Source organism: Carcharhinus amblyrhynchos, chromosome 5, assembly GCF_965287045.1.
Source record: "Carcharhinus amblyrhynchos chromosome 5, sCarAmb.v2.hapA, whole genome shotgun sequence".
NCBI lineage: Eukaryota > Metazoa > Chordata > Chondrichthyes > Carcharhiniformes > Carcharhinidae > Carcharhinus > Carcharhinus amblyrhynchos.
The window spans coordinates 7,917,261-7,944,600 of record NC_137328.1 but is presented as its reverse complement, the minus strand read 5'-3'; the positions used below and the strand labels follow the sequence as shown (position 1 = coordinate 7,944,600).

The following is a 27,340-nucleotide window of genomic DNA, read 5'->3' as shown; positions in this document are numbered from 1 at the left end:
CTTCCTATTGACGCTATTTTTTAACTAATAATATAATCTGCCCTTAAGCAGTGTGGCATGTATTAAAGGAGGATAATGAATAGACTTTATGACTGTAGGAGCTGGTAAATTGGCTTGTGAATATTGTATTTAATGCCCTTTGGGGTTTTTCTCTCTGAGTTGCTCGCAGGAGATTTATCTTTACCTTATAATCTCCAGAAATTAATCACGGAGGGTTGGCAATGTCTTTAACATCATCTTAACACCATAAAGTCAGAGCCTCCTAACTTGGCTTCCCAGCCTGCTTCCAAACTAATTCCAGGAACTCTACACAATTCCTTCCAATCTGTTATCTCCTGATTTCCGTAGCTCTGGAGGATGGCGTGTGTGTACTAATTAGTTTACTACAGTCTCATCGCTGTTATCCACTCAGTAGCTCATTTTGTCCCTTGGCCGATGAGATTGGGACATTGCATTTTTGATTTGTTTTAATATTGTCACGTGTATTGGTATACAGTGAAAAGTCGTTGTTTCTTGCGCTGTACGGACAAAGCACACTGTTCATAGAGAAGGAAAGGAGAGAGCGCAGAATGTAATGTTACAGTCATAGCTAGGGTGTAGAAAAGATCAACTTAATGCAAGGTTGGTCCATTCAAAAGTCTGACAGCAGCAGGGAAGAAGCTGTTCTTGAGTCGGTTGGTACGTGACCTCAGACTTTTGTATCTTTTTCCCGACGGAAGAAGGTGGAAGAGAGAATGTCCGGGGTGAGTGGGGTCCTTAATTATGCTGGGTGCTTTGTTGAGGCAGCAGGAAGTGTAGACAGAGTCAGTGGATGGGAGGCTGGTTTGTGTGATGGATTGGGCTATATTCATGACCTTTTATAGTTTCTTGTGGTTTTGGGTAGACCAGGAGCCACACCAAGCTGTGATACAACCAGAAAGAATGTTTTCTGTGGTGCATCTGTAAGAGTTGGTGAGAGTCGTAGTGGACATACCAAATTTCCTTAGATTTCTGAGAAAGTAGAGGCATTGGTGGGCTTTCTTAACTATAGAGTGGGTATGGGGGAGAGCCAGGGCAGGTTATTGATGACCTGGACACCTAAAAACTTGAAGCTCTCGATCATTTCTACTTAGTTGACATAGACAGGGGAGTGTGGTCAGGATACCCTGGAGTTTATCAGTGTTTGCAAGACAACCTCCCATACAAAATATTGTTGAAAACCACTCCCAGATCTACCAGTGGGTTGATACAGTGAGTTCATCTGCATAGATTAGCATCAACGTGTGCATGTTCACAGTGCTTTACCCAAAGATGGCCGAGTGGCATTATTGTTAGACTATTAATCCAGAAACCCAGCTAATGTTCTGGGGAACCCGGGTTCGAATCCCGCTACAGTAGATGGGGGAATTTGAATTCAATAAAAAAATCTGGAATTAAGAATCTACTGACGATGTCGATTGGTGGAAAAACCCACCTGGTTCACTCATGTCCTTTGGGGAGGGAAATCTGCTGTCTTTACCCGGTCTGGCCTACATGTGGCTCCAGAGCCACAGCAATGTGGTTGACTCTCAATTGCCCTTGGGCAACGAGGGATGGGCAATAAATGCTGGCCCAGCCTGTGATGCCCATGGCCCATGGATGAATAAAAAGACACATATCTGAGGTAAAAAAAAACAGAAAATGCCAGAAACATTTGGCTCCTTGCACAGTGTCTGGAGTTAGTGTTTCAATTATGAGTCTTCCTCTGAATCACCAGAACTGTTACAGCACAGAAGGAGGCCATTTGGCCCATCATATCTGCACCGGCTCTCCAAAAGAGCTGAACTCGAAACATTAAGTGTTTCTCCCTCACTCCACAGATGCTGCCAAACCTGCTGAGTTTTTTTTTGTTTCCAGCACTTACGCTTGTATTTTCAGATTTGCGGCATTTTGCAGACATTTCAGGTTATCAGATCAGGGATGAGGCGGAACGTGAGAATTTTTTTTCAGTGTACGTCAATGCTGTGTTTATAAGCTGCACTGCACTGCCTGAAATGGAGATGAAACAGGCCCCCAAGAGTAACTTTCAAAGGAGAGTTGGATAAATACTTGAAAGGGAAAAAGTTTGCGCGTGCAGAGAAATACCGATCAGTTAGCTCCTCCGGGAGCTAGCAGGGATTAATTGAATTTGAATTTTACCAGCTACCATGGGTGGGATTTGAACCCGTGTCTTCAGTGCATCAGCCTGGATCTCGAGCCCACTGACATAACCACGACACCACCAACACCCCTCAACAGAGCTGTAGGCTGACTTAATGACTAGAACGTTCACCGATTCACCAAATTTCCTTAGATAGCCGCTCCCAAGCCCACTTCCATCTAGGAGGACAAGGGCAGCAGACACGTGGGAACATCACTGCCTGCTAGTTCCCCTCCAAGCCACTCACTATCCTGACTTGGAAATATCCTTCACTGTCGGTGGGTCAAAATCCTGGAATTCCCTCCCTAATGGCATTGTGGGTCAACCCACAGCACATGGACTGCAACGATTCAAAAAGGCAGCTCACCTCCACCTTCTCAAGGGTAACTAAGGATGGCCAATAAGTGCAGGCCTAGCCAATGATGCACATGTCCTATGAATGAATAGAAGAAAAACATGGTGAGGGTGGGGGTGGGCATGTCATGTGAAGAAACCTCCAGGAATGTTTCCAATCACAGTTTGACAACCCTCAACCTTGGGTTGGTGGGGGAGGGAGGGGGGACGGACAGAGAGGCCTCAATGGAGCAAGGGGAATGGCAGGCTGATTGCCAAGGCTCCTCAGGCAGGCACCTAAATCCAGGGGGATATCCCGAACACAGTGGGCCGAGTGGCCTCCTCTGTGCTGCGAGGCAAACGATAAATAAGCTCGGGTCTATTCCACCGAGAATTGGGAAGGCCAGCGAGACAGCTCCACACAAGGCAACTCCTTAACTGCCCTGCTGCTAAATCTGGATTAAAGCAACGAGACTTGGTGTCAGCAAGTTTAAATATGCAAGAGTGGTGGACCTAATAAGGTCATCCTCGCGGTGGTTCTCTGCTCAGTCTGCTACTACCCGATCAAAACACAAGAGTTTAATAGTTTGCAGGAACGATGAGAGGAAATGTGGTAAACTTAGTCTTGGGGGAGGGAGGGGGAGAAATGACACCGAGGGAAAATGATGTGGGAAAATATAATCCGTCGAAACAAAATCTCTGCAGCTCTTAACCAGGCTCTAACGACACACACTGATAAAGCCAAAGCTAATGTTCTTATTAACTGCTATAAATAAACCCGAATAACCTCTCCAAGGTGCTGTATTTAAAGACTCAGTTTGTTGTCATGTCCCGCGTTGGAATTGAACATGCCAGCTTAATCCCCCCATGGCCGTAATTCCCCTCCGTCGCTCGCAGAAGCGTGACCCGCCAGAGTGGCACCGCGCCCGTCACGGTGGTGATGGGGGAGGGGGTAAATGAACGGGAGCCCTGTTCAAAACTCCACTGACTGCGGCGGGACTGTAAAATCCCACAGGCGTAAAATTCGGCCCCCCTCGTCACCGTGGTGAATGGTCGACTGAGGAACTAAATGGGTAAAAGGTACGTGCCAGATCTAGAGTGCGTCTCAGTTTCTTTAAAAGTTCGTTCATGGGACATGGCTGGGCCCAGTATAGAATCCCTACAGTGCAGAAGGAGGCCATTTGGCCCATCTGCCCTGAACGCAATCTCACCCAGACTCCATTCCCATAACCTCTCATATTCACCCTACTAACATTAGGGTCAATTTAGTATGGCCAATCAACCTAACATTGATTCCCCACGCCAAGTAGCCCTTGGAGGACCGTTGAGAGTCAACCATATTGCTGTGGCTCTGGTGTCACATGTAGGCCAGACCAGGTAAGGGCAACAGATTTCCTTCCCTGAAGGGACATTAGTGAACCAGATGGGTTTTTCCAACATTGGTTTCATTGTCATCAATAGATTCTTCATTCCGGATATTTTTTTTTTAATTGAATTCAAATTCCACCACCTGCCGTGGTGGGATTCCAACCCGGATCCTCAGGACAAGAGCTGAGTTTCTGGATTAATAGTCCAGCGATAATACCACTCGGCCATTGCCTCCTCCTCAGTGATTTCCGTTGTGTTGAATGGGCGAGGTCAAAGTGTGGCTAGCTGATGGAAATATGGGCCACTGGGACAAAGACACCTTCTGGGATAACAAGGGGCAAAGGTCGGAAGGTTCTGTCTAATTCAGAGACAGTCCAGGACATGAGAGGAAAGAGCAAAGGAAAGTGGGAGGCCACTCAGCCCCTCGAACCTTCTTCATCGTTCAGTTCGATCATCCATATCTTACTTCCATCTACTAGCCTTAGTTCAGTAAGCCTTCTGATTGGTTGAGTAGTCACCAAGTTGTGTGCCCTTCTCCCATAGGTCCCTTGTTGAGGGGGAAAGCACCCAGACAGCTCTCGAACGACCATAAGTTGTTCTCCAAACGACCAAGAGTGAAGTGTCCAGCAACTGGGGATGGATAGGGTAGAGGTAGAGAGATTCTTCCCGCTTAGAAAGGATAACAGGACTCGAGGGAACAGCCTCAAGATAAGGGGGGGGGACAGTTTAGATCAGAGTTGAGGAGGAACTTCTTCACTCAAGGGGTGGTGAATCTCTGGAATTCTCTGCCCGTTGAAGTGGTGGAGGCTGCCTCGCTAAATATATTTAAGCCACGGGTAGATAGGTTTTTGATGAGAGAGGGGATTAAGGGTTATGGGGAGAGGGCGGGAGAGTGGAACTGATCCACTTCAGATCAGCCATGATCTTATTGAATGGCGGGGCAGGCTCCAAGGGCTAGATGGCCTACTCCTGCTCCTATAGCGAGGGGGATTGAATATAAAAGTAGGGAGGTCTTGCTGCAGCTGTATAGGGCATTGGTGAGGCCGCAGCTGGAGTACTGTGTGCAGTTTTGGGCGCCGCACCTGCACAAGGATATTTTGGCCCTGGAGGGAGTGCAGAGGAGGTTTACTAGGCTGATACCGGAGTTGAGGGGATTGAGCTATGAGGAGAGGCTGAATAAACTAGGCTTGTACTCGTTAGAGTTTAGAAGAATGAGGGGAGATCTCATTGAGACGTATAAGATGATGAATGGGATGGATAGGATAGAGGTGGAGAGACTCTTCCCGCTCAAAAAAGACAGTAGGACTAGGGGGCACAGCCTCAAGATAAAGGGGAGGCGGTTTAGAACGGAGTTGAGGAGGAACTTCTTCACTCAAAGGGTGGTGAATCTCTGGAATTCTCTGCCCGTTGAAGTGGTGGAGGCTGCCTCGCTAAATATATTTAAGCAGCGGGTTGATGGGTTCTTGATAAGAGAGGGGATTAAGGGTTATGGGGAGAGGGCGGGAGAGTGGAACTGAGCCACGACAGATCAGCCATGATCTTATTGAATGGTGGGGCAGGCTCGAAGGGCTAGATGGCCTACTCCTGCTCCTATTTCTTATGTTCGTAACTGTAAGGTGATGTATTTTTCACGCTGTTTGAGACTCTTAATGATTTTCGCCTTTTTACTTTGTGCAGAAGCCCCCTCCCAGCCCCCTGGAGGACGAGAGTGAACAGAAGGAGGGAAGATGCAGAAAGAGGAGTGATTCGTCCAGCCCTGCTCATTTGTCTTCTGGACAAGAGAGGAGGATGGAAATAGACGGTACAAAGACCAGCAGCACGGTGACGCCAAAGATGGCAGTCTCGGAATCGGCTGCAGTGGACGGCCAGCTCAATCACCTGGGTGGGAGAGGCCAGAACGGCATCCAGAGCCGTCACGAGTCGCTGGACAGCGACGTTGCGAAGGAGATCCGGTACCTGGATGAGGTCCTGGAAGCCAACTGTTGCGATTCCAATCTGGAGAACGGATCAAACGTGCCGGCTTCTCCCGTCTCGGGCACCGTGACGGTGGTTGAGCCGGGCCCGGCTGTCGCCGCGGCGCCCGACGCTGCAGCCCCGCCCGCCAGTCCCGCCGTAACCGTGACGAGGGAAGGGCCGCCCCTCGTTGAGCCGCAGGAGGCTGGCGACGCGAGGAAGGACGAGGCGAAGCTGAACGGCCATTCGCTGGGCAACGCCGCGGCGGAGCCCGTCCCCAGTCAGGGCAAGGTGGGGGGCGAGCGGCGGCCGGGGTCAAATTCCAGGAGGCCCTCGCAGGACGGAGAAGCTGCCGCCGTCCCCCTGAAGAAAGAGGTCAAATTTGAACTGCGGGCCTCCCACAAGGACAAAAAACCCTCCAGACTTTTTGTGGACGAAGACACGAGCGAAGCCTACAGGGTTAAGAAGATGCGAGCGTCCAATGAAATAGCGGAGCTGGAGCGGGCGAGGCAGGAGGTGATTAAAAGCCAGGTGGTGAAGAAGAACCCCAGCATTGCGGAGAAATGGAAGCCACCGCAGGAGAAGTCCATCGAAGAGCAGCTGGACCCAGACAAACTGGAGTCGCACAAGAAGTACGCAGAACGGAAGCAGAAGAAGCAAAGTGGGGGCCTCTCCCCGGTCTCCCCACGGCAGAAGGCCCACGTTTTCGTAACGCCAGAGCCCGTCGTCGTGAGCAGAGAAGACATCGTCACGGAGCAGATAGATTTCTCCACGGCGAGGCAGCAGTTCTTGAAAATGGAGAGCGGGCCCGAAAGCGGCACCCAGCCCGGACACAGGCGGCCGGCCGCCGCCAGGGGGGTGGCCCCGAGGCCGGGATTAAAGACGGCCGAGGGGCCTAGAAGGGAAGGCCCGGCGCCGGCAGCGGGGGCGGGGACTGAGCCAGCGGAGGCGCGGGGGCAGACGGTGCAGGTGGGGGCCAGCGAGGTGGCCCTCGCCAAAGCTTCCAAAGTCAGCTTCGTGCCGGACGACCAGCAGAGGGAGGCCCCGGGCCTGGCGTCGCCCCGGCAACCGTCCCCCGAGCAACACCTTGGCGACGGCACGAGGGCCGAGCTGAACCACCAGGTCTGCGCGGACGAGGAGGGGTTCACCCGGGTCAGGGCGGTGCTGGCGGTGTTGAGCGAGGACGGCGACAGCGACGTTTCGGAGCCGGACGACAAATGCCTGCCCGCCGCGCCGGAGGAACTGGACTCTGGCCTGGACGAGCTGTCCCTGCGGTCCCAGGACACCACCGTGATGGAGACCCTTTCCAACGACTTCAGTATCGACAACGTGAGCGACAGCGGAGCCTCGAACGAGACGGCGAACGTGTCCCTGGACTACTCCCTGGGGGGGTCCCAGGAGTTCTCCCAGCCCCAGACCCCCCACGCGCTGACCCCCGTCGAGCGAGAGAGAGACGAGGGCCCCCGCGGGAGGGACGGAGCCTTGAGCTCGCCCGGCGACGGTGAGCCGTCCCAGCTGACCCCCCCGCGGCCTCCGGACTCCGAGCGGGAGCTGCGGTGCCGAGCCGAGATGCTGGTGCGGAACGCCATCCAGCTCGCGCTGGCTCAGCAGGGCGGCACGGATGCTCCAGCGGGCGAGGCTGGCCAGGCGGCGGGCCGCAAGCCAGAGGGCGCCGACCCCCCTCTGGCGAGGCCGCGGGCGTCCCCGCCGTCGGCGCAGGATCGGCCGCCCTCCGTGCCAAAGGGCTCCCCCACCGGCGAGGCGGACAGCCCCAAGGGGGGGAGCCTCCCCTCAGCCGCGGGCAGCGCCGATGCCCCCCGCGCCGGGTCCCCCCCCCCGTCCCTGTACAAGCCCGAGTTCAGCCCCTTCAGCGACAGTGCCAGCTACCTGGAGCCCACCGATTACTCCCGCAACAACGTCTTTGCCAGCCACTCGCAGGAGCCCGAGGTCATCGCCCAGGCGGGGCCCTTCAAGCTGCGCTCCCGCAAGCAGAAGACCCTGTCGATGATCGAGCAGGACATCCGAGCGGCCCAGGACAGGGAGGAGGAGCTGCGGCGCCAGAGGGAGATCCTCCGGACGGTGCAGGCGCCCGGCAAATTCAGCCAGCCCCCACGTCCGACACACGGCCACTCCCCCAGAACCACGGCCCCCGGTAAGACCCTGAAACATTCTGTAGACGTTGCCCTCCAACTTTAGAGGCAGGAGACTCGGTTCTTTACAGCACGCCGCACCCTCGATTCGGACTCATGCACCCAACCACTGGGGGGGGATTGGGTGTGGGGGTGCCAGCAGTCAGCTTGTGCCAACTTTGGCCCAATGGATACAATTGGGAGAATTTGCAGGCAAGCGCAGGGGGGCCAGAACTAATTGGCTCTTTCAAAGAGTCAGCACAGCTACAGTGAACCAAAAGACCTCCTTCCCTTTACGTAGAAGCCCAACAGGCCATTGGGCCCGTGTCTGCGTGGGGTTCCTCCGGGTGCTCCAGTTTCCTCCCACCCTCCAAAGATGTGCGGGTTAGGTGGATCGACCATGCTAAATTGCCCCTCGGTGTCCTAAGATGCTTAGATTAGAGGGGTTAGTGGGTAATGATATGGGGGTAGGGCCTGGGTGGGATTGTGGTCGGTGCAGACTTGATGGGCCGAAGGGCCTCTTTCTGCACTGTAGGGTTTCTATGATTCTACGAATGTGTAGGTTAGGGGGGTAAATGTGTAGGGATTGAACCTGGCTGAGATTCTCTGTCAGAGATTCAGTGCAGGATTGATAAGCTAAATGGACTCAATTCTGCATTGTATGTTTCTATGATTCACAATTCTTCAATTGGAATTGAATTGAATTGAATTTAATTTAATTTAATTGACCCAACCCCGCCCTTAGTCTGTTGTATTCCGGACATTACGAGAGGGGTTTATTTTCCATCTGTAAACGCTACTGATGGTTGGGCCCAGATAGAATGACGTGCCTGATCTTCGAAACCAGGCCTCACGATAGGTAGAATTCAGGGGAATTTGTGCGGCATCTCCTCCGAGGTGCTTCCTCAGACAAGCGAGATCACCCTCCACGTAAACTCGTGTTTTGCTCCGCTCGGGTCAGTCTCTGCCCCGTCGACCGTGTCCCGTCCGCGCTTTTGACAGACAAAACTCCAACATCGGGCCTACCCTTCCTTGGCAGCCGCCCGGGTCCCGCTGTGAGGACACTGTCACCGCGCCAGGATCAAATCACCCGCAGGCGATGTCTGTTTCCTGTTACGATGTCACCAACCTCTGCCCTGCCCGTTCCCCCCCCCGCATCCCCAAACCCCCCCCCCCAAAACAAGGCCCATGTCCCACACAGGAAATGAACTATCAAGAGGTCATCAACTTGTGAAGTGAAATCTTCCCTTCACTCCTGAGAGGGAGGGCGGAGGTGGGGTGGGGGTGAGGGGGTGGGGGGGGGGGAGCGGTGGGGGTGGCGGGAGAGCGGGGTGTTGCTGTGCTTTGCTGAACGGAACAACCGTTCCAGCACGACCGTCACACATCACTTGGACCCTGCGCGTGTGTGGGTGGTGTGACAGAATAGAGGGACAATCTTGTCGTATATCTTTGTCTTGTACAAAGCATTTAGACAGTTACGTGGGTAAGATGGGTACAGAGGGATATGGGCGGGCAATCGGGGGTTTAAAAAAAGGCGCCATGGACAAGTTGGGCCGAAGGGCCTGTTTCCGTGCTGTAAATCTCTCTGATCCTATTGTAGAATCATAGGATCCCTACAGTGCATGAGGAGGCCATTTGGCCATCGAGTCTGCACCTACCACAATCCCACCCAGGCCCCATAACCCCATGGATTTATCCGGAGAAGCCCCCCACCACCCCCCCCCCCCCACCCCCCCAATACTTCGGGGCAAGTTAGTATGTCCAATCCACCTAACCCACATGTCTTTGGGGAACCTGGAGGAAACCCACGCAGACACGGGGAGAATGTGCAAACTCCACACAGACAGTGACCCAAGCTGGGAATCGAACCCGCGTCCCTGGGGCTGTGAGGCAGCAGTGCTGACCACCATATCGCCCATTATGTTTTACATTCCCCCACCTGCAGGTTTGTAGGTGGGGGAGTACGTGGATGGCCTGCCCACATGGGTTCTGCCCACCCAGACCTCTCCACCATTTAACACTGGGATAGTTGAGGCCTGGTGTGGCCTAGCTGCTCTCGCCCCAGTTGAGGCCTTTAAATGGCCAATTATTTACCACTTAAAGACCATTTTCCACTCAGCTTTAATTTTCAGAGATTCTGGAGCAGAGCGGAAATGTGACCCTGCTCAGACTTCAGGCATGATGTGGAGATGCCGGCGTTGGACTGGGATAAACACAGTAAGAAGTCTCACAAAACCAGGCTAAAGTCCGACCAGGTTCAATTTCCGGCTTGGGTCACTGTCTGTGCGAAGTCTGCATGTTCTCCCTGTGTCTGCGTGGGTTTCCTCCCACAGTCCAAAGATTGGCGGGTTAGGTGGATTAGCCATGCTAAATTTCCCCTTAGTGTCCCAAGATGTGTGGGCAAGGGGGACTAGTGGGGTAAATGTGTGAAGTCGTGGGATAGGATCTGAGTGGGACGCTGTGTTGGAGAGTTGGTGCAGACTTGATGGCCCGAATGGCCTCCTCCTGCATTGTAGTGATTCTATTCTATGATATTGCCCTTGAAGGTTGGTGACTTATCCAGCTTTGATGGGCTGCAGTGGGTGGTCCCGCTGCTTTTAGCATCAAGCAGCTTTAAAGATGGGGTCAGATCATTCAGTTGTGCTTCTGGAGACAGGGGCTTAAGTTCTTTCTAAAATTTCTGTGTGTATCTGGATGGTTAAAAATGAGCAGACAGGGTTCAAAACTTACAAGTTATCTGGAGGGAAAGAGAGAGAGAGAGAGAAGTGGGGGAGGACACCCACTCAGTGTCTCGTTCCTTCAGTGCCTCTCTTGCTTGTCCGGTTCCATTGAAAAAACAGGTGCTTAAGTCCCCAGTGGGTTAGTTTAAAGTTTATTTGTTAGTTACAAGCAGGCTAACATTAACACTGCAATGAAGTTACTATGAAAATCTCCCCGTCGCCACACTCAGATACCGGTTTGGGTACACTGAGGGAGAATTTGGCACAGCCAATGCACCTAAACAGCATGTCTTTCGGACTGCAGGAGGAAACCGGAGCACCCAGAGGAAATCCACGCGGACATGGGGAGAATGTGCAAACTCCACACAAACAGTAACCCGAGCCAGGAATTGAACCCAGGTCCCTGGCGCTGTGAAGCAGCAGTGCTAACCACTGTGCCACTCAGTTGGCTTGTCACACAACCTCTCTCTCCAACTGACCAATGGCTCAAATATGGTCATGGCTGATTGCCTGATGAGATTATGTCTGGACACATTCCTTTCAGAGCCAGACTCCCATTGTCCAGGTAGTTATATCTAATGGCTTGTCCCCCCATTCATATTCCTCTGTTCTTGGTGTGGTTTCGCCGACAGGTTGTCCCCCCTTTAATGGTGTTGGAACATGCAAAGTATAGTGATGCAAATGTGCATCTTTGATCCCAAGTCTGGCTTTAGTCTTTTGTATATAAAAAAAAATTACGTGTTTGCTACCAGTAAAGTCAAAAATCAGTTTTTGACATAAAGCACCCATTCCACAGCACACATCGGAGATGTATCAGTCTGATCAGACTTGTGTTTCAAGCCAGCTGTGGGGGGACTGGATGAAAAGCATTTGCTGTCTGTTGGGCAGAGTTCAGTTGGTAACGTTCTTGCTTCTGAACCTAAAAGGATGTGGGGTTTATCCTCCGCTCCAGAAACTGAAGCACGGGTGGTACAGTGCTTAGCACTGCTCCTTCACACACCAGGGACCTGGGTTCAATTCCTGGGGTCACTGTCCTTGGAACACTGAATGTACGGAGTCTGCACGTTCTTCCTATGTCTGTGTGGGTTTCCTCCGGGTGCTCTGGTTTCCTCCCACATTCTGAAAGACCTGCTGGTAAGGATGCATTGGCCGTGCTAAATTCTCCCTCAGTGTACCCGAACAGGCACCGGAGTGTGGTAACTAGGGGATTTTCACAGTAACTTCGTTGCGGTGTGCGCTGACTTGTGACACTAATAAAAAAAAAACTTTTATAGATAAACAAAAGCAAGGATGTAATGCTGAACCTTATAAAAGCTCAGGCCCCCAACTAGAATATCGCACCCATTTCTGCTCAACTTACTGTAGGATAGATGTGAGAGAGCCAGCATAGACTCGATGGGTCAAATGGCCTCCTTCTGTAACTCTGACCGTACGAGTTGCTGATACAATGATTGTGTATAACACTTTAACCCCCACTTGGGAAGGTCCGTAGCTGTAAGATTGGACACATTGGACACTTGCCTGCCTTCTGAGCTCAGTGCTGTTGATGCTGGTTCCTCACTGCCCTCTGCTGGTTACAGTGAAGAGCTGCTAATTAAAAAAAATCCTTCAGATCCCCGAGGTCCCTCAACGCTGTCCCCACTCCAACAATCAATCTCAGTAATTGTGCTTCACTGCTTCAACATCACTGTTCATGCTCATCATCGCCGCAGCGCACGTGACTGTCACAGCTGCATAGCTTTAACCTATAGTGCAGAAGGAGACCACTTGGTCCATCAAACCTGCACTAATAATAACCCCAACCCTGTAACCCCATCTATTTACCCTCCTAATCCCTAAGGAGCAATCAACCCAACCCGCTCATCTTTGGACTGTGGGAGGAAACCGGAGCACCCGGAGGAAACCCACACAGACACGGGGAGAATGTGCAAACTGGGCTCAGACAGTGACCCAAGGCTGGAATGTGAACCCAAGTCCCTGGCCTTGTGAGGCAGCAGTGCTGACCACTGTACCACTGCATGTAACAGGTCTCTGGTCAAATTTATCCAAGTGAAGTTGGCGGCCTTTATTAACTCCGAGTTCAGAAAGCCCACAAAATCCCAGGGATAAAACAGGATACCGAGGACAAGAATCATAAGAAATTGGAGGAAGAGGAGGCCATTCAGCCCCTTGAGCCTCGTCCATTATTCTATAAGAATAATGGCAGCAGCGCCAACCACTGTGCCGCCTACTAGATCTTCCAGTCCCACGAAAAGTTGCTCCCCTCTTCCCCCAGTGCAAATAGCTATTGGCTTTGGTCAGACTGAAAGATTCTGCTGGCAGCCAAAAGTGAGCCACCTCAGTTGCTGGAAAACCCGCTGTGGGAGGGAGTAAAATCCTGGCCAATGTATCTGCACAGCGCTGCGCTTGGTGTCCCAATGGGGAGACGATGGCCTAGTGATATTATCACCCAACTATTAATCCACAGACTCAGCTAATGTTCTGGGGATTTGGATCCAAAGCAGATGGTGGAATTTGAATTCAATAAACAAGTACCTGGAACTAAGGATGTAACGATGACCATGTGACTCTCCTGAGGCAGGAGCAGTGCTCTGAAAGCTTGTGATTCCAAATAAACTTGTTGAAATTTAACCTGGCGCTGTGAGACGTCTTAGGATGATCGTCGGAAAAACCCATCTGGTTCACTAATGTCCTTGAGGGAAGGAAATCTGCCGTCCTTACCCGGTCTGGCCTACATGAGACTCCAGAGCCGCAGCAATGTGGTTGACTCTCAGTTGCCCTCTGAAAGGCCTAGCAAAGCCAATCAGCGTTTCAAGAAGGCAGCTCACCACCAACTGCTCTGGGGCAACTAGGGTTGGGCAATAAACAGTGGCCGGCCAGCAACGCCCATGTCCCACGAGTGAATGATTTTAAAAAAAGTGTTTCCCAGCTAGAGGCAAAGTAGGGAACACGGTAAGAAGTCTCGCAACACCAGGTTAAAGTCCAACCAGTTTATTTGGTAGTAAACCCACAAGCTTTCAGAACACTGTTCCTTCGTCAGGATTTCCTATCAGATAAACCTGTTGGACTTTAACCTGGCGTTGTGAGACTTCTTACTGTGTTTACCCCAGTCCAACGCCGGCATCTCCACCTCATGACCAGCAAAGTAGGAAACACAACAGCCAATTTGTACACAGCAAGATCCCACTAAGAGTGAGGTGAATTAAAGGGTCAACACACTGTGAGGCGGGGGGCAGGGATGCAATACCTAAGAATGATCATTTTTTTGACACGGAGTGTTCTGAGAAGACTGACCGAGTTCCAAACAGAGTAAATTCAGCAGTGGTTTAAGGAGGGGCAGACCAGAGCTAGGACTATAAATTAATATCCATCAGTCACTGACTTACATTCTTTTTAAGGTGCAGTGACCCAATGGGAGTGGGAGGCAGCACTAAACTTATATCTTGCTGTAACCAATGCAAAATATAATTCTCAATAGGGAGAGCAGCTTGAGCACGATTTGGAGTTAGAGAGTCTACAGCATGGAAACAGGCCCTTCGGCCCAATTTACCCATGCCGCCCAGTTTCTACCACTAAGCTAATCCCAATTACCCACATTTGGCCCATATCTCTCCATACCCATTTTACCCACGTAACTGTCTAAACGCTTTTTAGAAGACAAAATTGTACCCGCCCTGACTACTACCTCTGGCAGCTCATTCCAGACACTCTCGTGAAAAAATTGCCCCTCTGGATCCTTTTGTATCTCTCCCCCTCACCTTAATTAAACCTACGCCCTCTAGTTTTAGACTCCCCTACCTTTGGGAAAAGACATTGACTATCTAGCTGATCTGTGCCCCGCATTATTTTATAGACCTCTGTAAGATCACCCCTCAGTTTCTTACGCTCCATGGAAAAGAATCCCAGTCGTCCCAGCCTCTCCTTATAACTCAAACCATCAAGTCTTGGTAGAATTCCTTACCATTTAGGAAACTTCATCTTCCATCTGTCAATAATGCTGTTATTGCTCTGATATTAGCAATCAGACAGTCTAAAATTGAGGGTAGTCCAAATGGTTTGGAGTGAATTCTAATAAACTGACTGGGTGAGATTCTCTGGTCTCCCAGCGATGTGTTTCCCGCCAGCGTGAGGTGTGTGTTGCTTGCTAGCAGTGGGATTCTCTGGTCCAGTTGTTGTCAATGGGAATTCCCATTCACGATGTGGAGATGCCGGTGTTGGACTGGGATAAACACAGTAAACACAAGGTTAAAGTCCAACAGGTTTGCTACCAAAATTCCCATTGATGCCAGTGGAAAACCCACGGATGGGGGTACGCAGTGGGCAGGATCGGAGAATCCCGCCGGCATGAACAGCCGGAGAATTCCAGCCATAACCGCCATTGCAGTTTACCTCCATTTGACTTTCACCCATTGATCATTTATCTTGATCCTGGCGTTGGACTGGGGTGGGCACGGTAACAAGTCTCATAACAACCAGGTTAAAGTCCAGCAGGTTTATTTGGAATCACGAGCTTTCGGAGCGCTGCTTCTTCATCAGGTGAGAGGTCCAAAAAGATTCCAAATAATTCTGTTGGACTTTAACCAGTCTGAGTGGGTAGATTGAGGGCGATGGATACTCAGTGAGGCCTTGGTCTCCTTGTGCATCAGTCACTGAAAATAGACACGTAGGTACAGCAGGCAGCAAAGAAGGCCTTCATAGCGAGAGGATTTGAGTCTAGGAATAGGAATCGTACAGAGGCCACGCTTGGAGTATTGTGTGCTGTTTTGGTGTCTTAACCTAAAGAAGGATGTCCTTATAGAGGGAGTGCAGCAAAGGTTGACGGTATCTTTTACCTTGACATCCGATGGTGTGTTGTTGGCCCTCAGTGTTATCATTGAACTCTTCTAATTGCAGGGAAAATTGAGAAGTCCAGCCCAGTGTCCCCTTCGACAGAAAGCCCCGTGCCTCCCACGCGGCAAGAGCCCACGCCTACAGAACAGGAAGCTTCAGGGCCCGGTCGCTCCAGGGGTTTGATGGAGACGTTACTGGAAGACTACGAGATACAGAAGGTCAAACGGCGGGAGAAGCGAGACGAACCCAATGTAAGCAGCTACGTTTGGGGCCATCAGTTTCGGGGAGCCGGTGGCGTACTGGTTAATGTCACCGGGCTAGCAGCACACAGGCCCAGGCTAACGATCGAGCGACACAGGTTCGACTCTCACCATGGCAGCTGGTGGAATTTGAATCCAGTTAGTGAAATCTGCAACTGGAAGCTAGTGTCTGAGGGGGTAAATTGAGGGAGATGCGTACTCAGCGAGACCTTGGTGTCATCATGCATCAGTCGCTGAAAGTTAGCACGCAGGTACAGCAGGCAGCAAAGAAGGCAGATGTATGTTGGCCTTCATAGCGAGAGGATTTGAGTCTAGGAATAGGGATGTTTTACTGCAATTGTGCAGGGCATTGCTGAGGCCACACCAGGAGTATTGTGTGTAGTTTTGGTCCCTTATCTGAGGAAGGATGTCCTTATAGAGGGAGTTCTGCAAAGGTTTACCAAGCTGATTCCTGGGATGGCAGGTCTGCCATATGAGGAGAGACGAAGAGAGTTAGGGTTATATTCACTGGAGTTTAGAAGAGTGAGGGGGGATCTCATTGAAATTCATAAAATTCTAACAGGATTAGACAGAGTAGATTCAGAAAAAATGTTCCTGATTGTGGAGGAGTCTAGAACTAGGCGTCATAGTTTGAGGATAAGAGGTAAAGCTTTTAAGACTAAGGTAAGGAGGAATTTCTTCACCCAGAGGGTGGTGAATGTGTGGAATTCACTACCACAGAAAGTAGTTGAAGCCAAAACGTTGTTTTTAAGAAGAAATTAGATATAACTCTTGGGGCTAAAGGGATCAAGGGATATGGGGAGAAGGAGGGATCAGGGTATTGAATTAAAATGACTGGTAGAGGGGGCTTGTAGGGCCAAACAGCCTCCCCCTGCTTCTAGTTTCTATGTTCTATAACTATCGATTGTTGCAAAAACCCATCTGGTTCACTAAAGCCCTTTAGGGAAGGAAATCTGCCATCCTTACCTGGTCTGGCCTACATGTGACTCCAGAGCCACAGCAGTGTAGTTGACTCTCCTTTGAATTGGAAGCCACTCAGTTCCAGGGCAATTAGGGATGGGCAACAAATGATGGCCTTGTCAACGACACCCACGTCTCATGAAGGAATAAATAAACAAGTGGTTTTTTTGATCTGTTCAATGGGGATTTTTACGGTGAATCCCAGTGCCTTTCCTCCTTGCTCAGCATTCACTAGGAAAGACAAGACTTGGGCATTGAATTGTAAAATGATGGGTGTCTGTTGAGAGGGGAATCCCAAACCAGAGGCCACAAATAGAAGATAGTCACTAATAAACCCAATAGGGGATTCCGCAGAAATTTCCCTCCTAACAGCACGGTCGTATTTTGGGAGAAGCTGGGTAAACACATTGGGGGGAGAAAGAAACAATAGGAGAAAATGCTGGAAAACCTCAGCGGGTCTGGCAGCATCTGTAAGGAGAGAAAAGAGCTGACGTTTCGAGTCCAGACGACCCTTTGTCAAAGCTAAAAGGCAGAGAAAGGGGGAGATTTTTATGCTGGAAGGGTGAGGGAATGAAAGATGAGTCATAGCCACAGAAACAGGGGAAAAGGCTGCTAATGGCAGCCCACAGAGAGAATAAAAGGTGTGAATGGCCCACTCTTTATGCCTTTTAGCTTTGACAAAGGGTCATCTAGAATCGAAACGTCAGCTCTTTTCTCTCCTGACAGATGCTGCCAGACCCGCCGAGGTTTTCCAGCGTTTTCTCTTTTGGTTTCAGATTCCAGCATCCGCAGTAATTTGCTTTTATTAAGGAACGGTTGGATATATTGATAGAGTGAGGTGAAGTGGGGCAGAGGGGTAGTGGGGGGGACGCTGGTACGGAAGAGGCTGATGAACCCGAGGCGCCGAACAGCCTCGTCGTTACCTCGGAGCCAGATTACTTTGGTCATTGCTGCGGCGTTGTCCGTGGGATCCTGCTGTGCTCGCCGATCGGCTGCCGCGGTTCCTGGAGCCACGTCTCAGAAAGGTACTCCGTACAACAGATCTGTTGAAAGGAACCGTGCTACCGTGGGCGGCGCGGTAGCACAGTGGGTTAGCGCTGCGGCTTCACAGCTCCAGAGGTCCTGGGTTCGATTCCCGGCTCGGGTCACTGTCTGTGTGGAGCTCGCATGTTCTCCTCGTGTCTGCGTGGGTTTCCTCCGGGTGCTCCGGTTTCCTCCCACAGTCTAAAGATGTGCGGGTTAGGTTGATTGGCCGTGCTAAGAAATTGCCCCTTAGTGTCCTGAGATGGGTAGGTTAGAGGGATTAGTGGGTAAATGTGTAGGGATATGGAGGTAGGGCCTGGGTGGGATTGTGGTCGGTGCAGACTCGATGGGCCGAAGGGCCTGTTTCTGCACTGTAGGGTTCTATGTTCAGTAGAATATGCATGTATTCTCCACTTAAAGGAACAAGTTGTAAGCCTTTCTGCTGTTGTAATGTTGCACTATTTTACACGGTACAGATGCAGTAATCAACTTCACCAGAGAGGAAACCCCAGGAAAGTGAGTTTGCCACGGGGAACGGTTCAAGTATTATTTAATTGATCCACCAGTTCCTCATTGGTTAAGAACCTCCTCAACAGTTCCTCTTTCTGTCTCTCTCTCTCTCTCTCTCGCCGCTTCCCTTTTTAACTCGCCTAATCAACCTCCGTCATTTTCCATCACTGCCCCGCAGCGATGGCAACTCTGCCCCGTCGCTGGCGGCCGAGGCAGTGCCCACGCCACACGTAACGAGCTGACATCTGCTTCCCGCCTCTCATTAACAGTCTCGGGAATGACCCCTCGCGGCGGGGGGGTAGGGGGGGTGCAGCGATGGCGAGTTGCCGGCCCCTCGTGGCTGGGTTATTCTGGGATCTACTCCCGTGACCCCACACCTAACAATTTCAGTGAGTTACAAGGTTGAGAAGTCATTGGCACCCATTACTGCGAAACTTTGAGTGCAAATTCTTAGTGTCTTGCGGCTACATCTTATGACAAGGGCTTGGGGGGGCTTTTCTCTGGTATTCTGGCGATGGCCAAACCCCAGAACTAAATCCTTTTCCTCGATGTGGCCAGCAGTCTGGGTTCTTCTATTATTGAGTATCTGCTGTATCGTTCCACATGGTAAGGTGAGACGTGAACAACCAGAAAACTCCAACCCATCACTCTAAATCCGTCCTAGTTTCTCCCTGTGCTGGGAATCACTGCGGGGGTTGCATACACCCCCTCCTGATTATAAATCCACGTAAAAATATACAGCAAAATATAACTGTAAGGTCAGGTGGATTGGCCATGCTAAATTGAGCCTAGTGTCAGGGGGATTAGCAGGGTAAATGTGTGGAGTTATGGGACTAAGGCCTGGGTGGGATTGTGCTCAGTACAGACTCAATGGGCCAAATGGCCTCCTTCTGTGCCGTAGGGATTCTATAATACTGTGTTACTATCTCCTCATTCATCATATTTCAAACTTGGCAAAGGTGGCCCAGTGGTTATATCACTGGAGCAGAGGGCCAGACTGTCGTGGAGGTCACAGGTTCAAATCCCACCATGGTGGAACTGGAATTCAATCAATAAATCTGGAATATAAAACTGGTCTCAGTAACAGTGACTGTGAAAATGTCATCAATTGTTGTAAAAACCCAAGTTGTTCACTAATGTCCTTTAGGAAAGGAAATCTGCCGTCCTTAACCGGTCTGGCCTACACGTGACTCCAGACCCCAGCAATGTGGGTGGACTCTTAACTGCCCCCTCAAGGGTAAATGGGGATGGGCCAACAAATACTGTGGTTAGGTCCTTTGGCCATGCCAAATTCTCCCTCACTGTACCCGAACGGGCGCTGGAGTGTGGATTTTCACAATAACTTCATTGCAGTGTTAACGTAAGCCTACGTGTGACAATAATAAATATTCAATTCAATTCACATCCCACGAAAGAATCAAGGGCGGCACAGTGGTTAGCACTGCTGCCTCACAGCTCCAGAGACCCGGGTTCAATTCCCGGCTCGGGTCACTGTGTAGAGTCGGCACATTCTCCCCGAGTCTGCGTGGGTTTCCTCCGGTTCCCTCCCACGGTCCGAAAGACGTGCTGGTTAGGATGCACTGGCCGTGCTAAATTCTCCATCAGTGTACCCGAACAGGCGCCGGTGTGTGGGGACTGGGGGATTCTCACAGTAACTTCATTGCAGTGTTAATACTTGTGACACCAATAAAAAAACTTTTAAATTGAATGGTGTTAAATCTTCTGAAAAATAACACTGAGAAATAAATATCTCAGTCTGAAAGTGCCTTGGAAATGAGGTGCTAAATAAATGCGATTATCTTTCTAATCTCCCCGCTCCCCCCCCCACTGCCGGCTGCCGTTCCTTATTCTCTGAATTCTCCATTCACCATGTGGAGGTTAGAGTGGATACTCACTAGTCAAAATTAAATTCAGGAGCAGATAAAAAATGGCTGCTGGTCAAAATGGGTGATAATAATTGTAATATTCCTGCCCCGTGTATGTTGTAGCCAGATGCTATGGATTTACACCCGTCAGCGTTCCATCTCATCAACAATTGTTGTTTTCTAATAAATGATAAGCATTTTATCTTATTTTACCTAGGCTGGGTTTGAAGCTGGCACCCAAACATATCCTAGCTGTGTTTGACATACTGTATTGGCGCCATCCCATCCTTTCTGAAAACATGCCTCTGTTCAAAAAAAGATTTCCTCCAAATAAGCCTCTGGGTTGGCCTGGAACTGTGTGTCTGTGGGCAAGGGAGAAATTCTTCATTCTTCATCAATCCTAATGTCAAGAAGCTTGATATCATCCAAGACGATGGAGCCCAATTAGTTGGCACCATCTCCACCACCGACTCACAATGGTGACAGTGGGTGGCACCTACAAGATGCACTGCAGTGACTCACCCAGGCCCCTTAGTCAGAAACTAGAAGCAGGAGTAATCCATCCGGCCCTTTACACCTGCCCCGTCATTCATTCTGATCATGGCTGATCATTAAATTCAATATCCTGATCCCCCCCTTCCCCTTCCCATATCCCTTGATCCCTTCAGCCCCAAACCCATGACCACCAACTCCTCAAAGGACACATGGGAATGCCACCACTTTGAAATTCCCCTCCAAGCCACTCACCTTCCTGACATGGAAGTACATCGCCGTTCCTTCACTGTCGCTGGGTCAAAACCCTGCAGCTCCCTCCCTAACAGCACTGTGGGTGTACCTACAGCACGCAGACCCACAGCGGTTGAAATAGATGGCTCACCACCACCCTCCAGGTGCTCCATTTTCCCCCCAAAGGTTCAAAGATGTGCGGGTTAGGTGGATTGGCCATCCTGAATTGCCCCTTAGTGTCAGGGGGGATTAGCTAGGGTAAATGTGTGGGGTTATGGGGATAGGGCCTGGGTTGGATTGTGGTCGATGCAGACTCGATGGGCCGAATGGCCTCCTTCTGCAGGATTCTATGATACTCAAGGGCAGTTAGGGATGGGCAAGATATGCTGGCCTGACCAGAGACTCCCACGTCCCAGGAACAGGTAACAAGAATGTTGCATCTGACCAATGAATTCATTGGTTTATTGCAGCTGATATTTAGTTGCATGCAACACATGATCTCAGGCTTTTAATGAATCTTTTAGCCTATTTCAGTCAGGGAAAGGATTCCACCAGATTAATAAATATTCTCAGAGGCACGCAATGTAACCTGTAGAATTCAGAAATAGAGTGTGTTTTATTTCAGTTAATTTAGTTTAAAAGTGTAACAGATTAAAAGAGTGAAATGGCTTGGTTGAAGTGTACAATATGCAGACACTGCCTTCCACACTGTACAAAAGGGAGTCAAGAATTCAAAATGTTTCATGGATACCATAATGTCATGGGAGTGAGCCGATCCAGCCTAGGTTAATCATTGGTACCTTTAGTTTCTGACTTTTGTTCATACACACAAATGCATCTCAAAGTGACTCTCCCAGTTGAGTGACTAACAGTCAGAGACTTGCAATTGTGAGTGCCTCCCTACCTTCTCACCTAGAACATTGAAATAAGACCAAAGCAAGCAGTGTAGGTTTGGGTACAATACACACTTGTCAAAGAGCAGGGATTCACATAGAAGATAGGGGCAGGAGGAGGCCATTTGGCCCTTCGAGTCTGCCCCACCATTCATTACGATCACGGCGGACCATCCAGCTCAATAGCCTGATCCTGCTTTTTCCCCCATAACTTTGATCCCATTTGCCCCAAGTGCTATATCCAGCCGCCTTCTGAACAAATTCAATGTTTTGGCATCAACTACTTCCCGTGGTAATGAATTCCACAGGCTCACCACTCTTTGGGTGAAGAAATATCTCCTCATCTCCGTCCTAAATGGTCTACCCTGAATCCTCAGACCTGGTTCTGGACTTCCCCCACCATCGGGAACATTCTCCCTGCAACTACCCTGTCTATTCCTGTTAGAATTTTATCAGACTGTGTGCGATCTCCCCTCATTCGTCTCAACTCCAGCGAAAACAATCGTAACCTGGTCAATCTCCCCCCCCCCGCATGTATCAGTCCCGCCATCCCCAGAATCAGGCTGGTAAACCTTCACCGCGCTTCCTCGAGAGCAAGAGCATCCCTTGGGAAAGGAGACCAAAACTGCGCACAATATTCTAGGCGGGGCCTCACCAAGGCCCCTGTATAATCGACACATAATTTGGTGAGGAGGTTACCCAGGGTTATAAAACGACCTGTTGGCACTACAATGGGAATCCACTTTGAAGGATGACTTTTCTTTCTCTAAATTGGAAGCCTTTGCTGGTTTTTTTTTCTGATTCCCGTTTCTGCCTGGCTCACTTCTCCCGGGTGTTGTGACTCTTCCAGGTCCTCGAAGCTACCAGGGTGACCCGCCGAAAAAGTGCCATGGCTCTGCGCTGGGAGGCTGGCATTTACGCCAACCACGAGGAGAAGCAGTAAAATCTTGACGTTGCCACGCGAGGAAAAGGATGAAGGATTTTCCCCCTGTCCTGGTTTTTTTTTTGTCGTGATCGTTGCCGGAGGACTGGTACGACGCAGCGTATTTATTCATCGCGAAAACCCACGCGCTGTGCGGGTAGGGGATCTGGCGGCCGCGAGGGTGACGGAGCGGTGGACGGAGAGGAGATTCTTTTTCCTGAGGTCTCGAAACCAACCCGGATGTTGCAACGACAAAAAAAAAATTGCAAGGATCCCCTGACAGCGACTGCAGGACGTGGATCACCAATTGCTTGTATATGTATAAATACCGCTAGTGTCCCTGTATCTTACTGTGCACACAAGCTGTGTTCCATTCGCAGTCATTCAGATTTCCAGTGGTGTTAGCTTCCGTGTACATAGCCATGGTCAGATTGGGGGTTTTTTTTTTGCGTGCGTTTTTTTTAATTTACTGTTCTCGGGCTGGGAGCCTCGTTGGCGAGGCCAGCATTTACTACCCCATCCCTGGTGACCCGTGAGAAAGGTGGCGGGCCAGCCGCCTTCTTGAACCGCTGCAGTCCGCCCAGCGTAGGTACACCCACCGCGCTGTTTTCCTGTGAAGTGCTTTGATACAACTGGGCGACCGGTGAGGGCCCCCTTCAGGGCCAATCACGCCGCTCTGGCTCTGGAGGCCAGACCGGGCAGATTTCCCCTCCTGAAGGACATTAGCGAATTCGGTTTTTCAAACGACAATCCAGCTGTTTTGTGATCATTGTTACCGAGTCTCGCATTTTGCTCCCGATCCTTTCTGATCGCTCCCCGCCTGGGATTCGAACCTTCACCCCTGCGTCAGCAGTCCAAGCCTCCAGAACATAGAAAAACTACAGCACAAACAGGCCCTTCGGCCCACAAGTTGCGCTGAACATTTCACTACCTACAACTCTAGGGCCAGTAACATTACCACTGTGCTACCATTCCGCGTGCATCTATTTTATAGTCTTTTTTAAATAAAGCTATCTTTTCTCTTACATGCCTGGGGTGAAGGATTACAGTTCAATGTGGGCCCCTGAAACAGCAAGGGGCTTGACAGACTGCAGTCAAAACCACAAAGATGCATTGCTGGAAAGCTTGTCTCGATCCAGCCACTATTCCTTCTTTGTTGCATGACTTGAGCCTGTAGTTCTATCATCCAAAGTTGGCAGCCACCGAGAAAATATTCCACTATCCCACATACTAACTGTACAGGCGATGCAGGCAAGATTATGCTTTTTTCATTAATTTATTGCAGTGAAGTCCGTGCGTGCCACAATCGAAAAGCAAAGGGACAACTGGACGTTCTTGTCCGTTGCGACAGTGCAGTTTTTAAACCTCATCTTATTAATGTCACAAGCAGGCTTGCATTCTCACTGCAATGAAGTTACTGTGAAAATCCACGAGTCGCCACGCTCCGGCGCCTGTTCGGGTAGACTGAGGGAGAACTCAGCACGGCCACTGCGCCCTGACCAGCACGTCTTGTTCGGACTGTGGGAGGAAACCAGGGGGCACCCGGAGGAAACCCACGCAGACATGGGGAGAATGTGCAGACTCCGCACGGTCACTCAAACTGGGAGTCAAACCCGGGGAGAGGATATGGAGAGAGAGTTTCTTTGCAGTTGAGGAGGGGGCGGGGGGGGTGGGTGGGTGGGGGAGGCAGTTAGCTGATGGGTGAGGAACCCAAAAATGGAGCGGATGACATTTTACGAAAAAGAAACTTATTTTTTGCCAACCTGCAACCTAAGACCCAAACCTTGTGGTCAAATTGAAGAACCCTTGTATTTTTGGAAGAGTAATCTTGGCAGAAGCATCAAGGTTGTGAAGTGTAGGCTCCTTCCCCTGCATGTTCCTTTTTCCTGCAAAGAGCTGACCTGGTTGAGATACCGTCAGAATGTTTCTGCCCTGCATCCAGTTCCGTTCCCAGCATCAAGTGGAGCGCAGACTGGGAACATAGTAGAAACCAGGACTCCAGGATCGAACTGAGCAGCAGGGAACGGGATTTCATCACTCAGGGACCTCTGCTCGAGGGCTGTTGCATCTAAACATACTCTCTGGGTTATTTTTCAGGGGGCTTGAGGGGGGCACCAGGAGGCAGAGGAAAATGGAGTTGGGTGTTAATAGGAAGTAAAAGGACAGAAGGACCTAGCAAAATAATTGCATGAGAGTGTCTGCTATTTTCAGCGGTTAGTCATTTGAGACTTATAGAAGACTTTTGTATGTGTTAAAGATGGTTGGGTGAGGGGTGATGGATGAGGGGGCTTGCCAGTTTCACTCAAGTGTTTTTAATTGTCTGGATAAGGCGATGCAGGACAGCAAAGACGATTAAACTCCCACCAGGAGCACCCTGTGCGTCAGAATGACATTGTGCCAGTTCTGTGACTTTATGCTAGACAGTCCCCCACCTTCCCAGTATCTCCCGTGTACGTGTTAGGAGTGCAGCTGGGGCAATGCAATGCGGGTTAAGAATGGAAGCGGGCTTCACCACTGGACTCCAGCCCCACCGCGAGCTGCCGAATGCCCTCACTGTGACAGTGTCGAGATCCCAAGTATCACCAATTGTATTTTGCAACCTATTATTCATTTGTGGGACGGTTTTTGCTCCGTTATTTGCGGGTGTTATGCAGTTTTCTCTGTGAAAAGTCAGTGTTCCAATGAGCCAACAATTTTAATGAACAAGTGATGATGAGTTAGAAGTTAACCTTTCAGATAAAGGGAGGTACTAACCGATAACATATTTGTATTCATATATGATATATACATGCAGACATATAGATGTGGATTATTGCTCATGGGCCTGTGAGTTTTCACACAAGCAGCAATGTTTTCAGTGATTCTACATTTTATTTATCACAGATCTATGCACATTGGTTTATTTGCTTTTCCAACGGCTGTTATTTGACACCAATAATGTGTCAGACTGACTGACGGTTGACTTATCCTTCACCCCTGCAGCCACAGAAAGTACTTGCTCCCATACGCTTCAAGGAGTCTCCATTTTCCAACATTTCCAAATGGCAGAGAGGGAGGGTTCTTTCTTTGCTGAACTGTACTCAAGCCTTTTGTCAGCCAGCTCTGGTCAAGCGTCCCCCTGGAGATTTGATCACATGACCTCCTGCGGCCAACTGCCCCACCCCACATTAGCCAGCTGATAGGTTTTTCTCAAGCTTATTTCTTAGTGTCACGAGTAGGTTTACATTAACACAGTAAGAAGTCTCACAATGCCAGGTTAAAGTCCAACAGGTTTCTTTGGAATCACGAGCTTTTGGAGCGCTGCCCCTTCGTCGGGTGAGTCAGATAAACCTGTTGGACTTTAACCTGGCATTGTGAGACTTCTTACTGTGCCCACCCCAGTCCAACGCTGGCATCTCAACATCATACATTAGCACTCTAATTGGTGTGAAAATCCCCTGGTCACCACACTCCGGTGCCTGTTCGGGTACACTGAGGGAGAATTTAGCATGGTCAATGCACCCTAACCAGCACGTCTTTCAGACTGTGGGGGGAAACCGGAGCACCCGGAGGAAACCCATGCAGACACAGGGAGAACATGCAGACTCTGCGCAGACCCAAACTGGGAATTGCACCCGGGTCCCTGGCGCTGTGAGGCAGCAGTACTAACCACTGTAGGCCCATCATCATGGCACCTCACCTTCCCACAACCAATTGGGAAGTCAAGGGACTCTTCATTCCCTGATTAGATGATACTTGAATGTCAGCCAAATGGCCTTATTTTCGCCCGACTTCAATATTCATGTGACAATCAAAATGAAAAGAAAATGACAATTGTTTTTATTGCCCCTACGATTTTCTTTTCCCTCCTGAATGTTCCTTACTGCAGCACCCCAGTGATTAACCTCCAACTCCTGAAGGTTCCCAGCCAATCCTGGAGGGTTGGCCACACCAACCTCTTTTTGCCTGGAGCATAGGAGATCACCCCTAAGTCTCCTACACTCCAGGGACCTTTTTCCCTGGACCATAGGAGACTGAGGGGTGACCTTATAGAGGTCTTTAAAATAATGAGGGGCACAGATCAGCCAGACAGTCAATATCTTTTCCCAAAGGTAGGGGAGTCCAAAACTAGAGGGCATAGGTTTAAGGTGAGAGGGGAGAGGTACGTAAGGGTCCAGAGGGGCAGTTTTTCACACAGAGGGTGATGAGTGTCTGGAATGAGCTGCCAGAGGTAGAGGCGGGTACAATTTTGTCTTTTAAAAAGCGCTTAGACAGTTAACATGGATATAGAGGGATATGGGCCAAATGCGGACAATTGGGACTAGCTTAGGGGTTTTAAAAAAGGGCAGCATAGACAAGTTTGGCCGAGGGGCCCATTTCCATGCTGTAAACCTCTATGACTCTTTGACTATGACTCTTGAGTGGCCTACTTGGGTTCAGCCCCCTTTCAGGAACCTTTTCGATCTAAAGACTAGGAAGAGGCATTGTTAAAAGATTGGAATTAAGTTGTGCAGAGTGCACTATCTTATCTGAGGGTTGAGGCACGGAATATATTTGATAGTAGTGTAATCATTGGCCACTTTAACATTTATTTTAATAATAGCTCGCTGACAAGTTTGACTCCAAAATCTGGCAAATGTGTCAAGAACAACATTATAAAGCAGTGTCTATTAGTCAGTACAATCTGACTGTGTCAGTTAATGGTTCCTCC

The 27,340-nt window shown here is 50.1% G+C and overlaps 1 protein-coding gene across 6 annotated transcripts in view; it reads left to right on the top strand.

The window, feature by feature from the left end:
* The window catches only part of LOC145342892 (A-kinase anchor protein 2-like), a 145,889-nt gene extending 121,582 nt beyond the window's left edge, over positions 1–24,307 (top strand). For 5 of the 6 annotated variants that reach the window (XM_080188453.1, XM_080188454.1, XM_080188449.1 and 2 more), the window contains exons 2-4: positions 5,537–7,964; positions 15,555–15,742; positions 22,579–24,307. In XM_080188453.1, coding sequence (XP_080044579.1) covers positions 5,648–7,964; positions 15,555–15,742; positions 22,579–22,671 — 2,598 coding nt within the window. In that variant the 5' untranslated portion in view covers positions 5,537–5,647 and the 3' untranslated portion in view covers positions 22,672–24,307. Of the gene's footprint in view, positions 1–3,542; positions 3,572–5,536; positions 7,965–15,554; positions 15,743–22,578 lie in introns of those variants that run through there. The other variant, XM_080188451.1, reaches the window with a different exon arrangement.
* Positions 24,308–27,340: the final 3,033 nt, after the last annotated feature.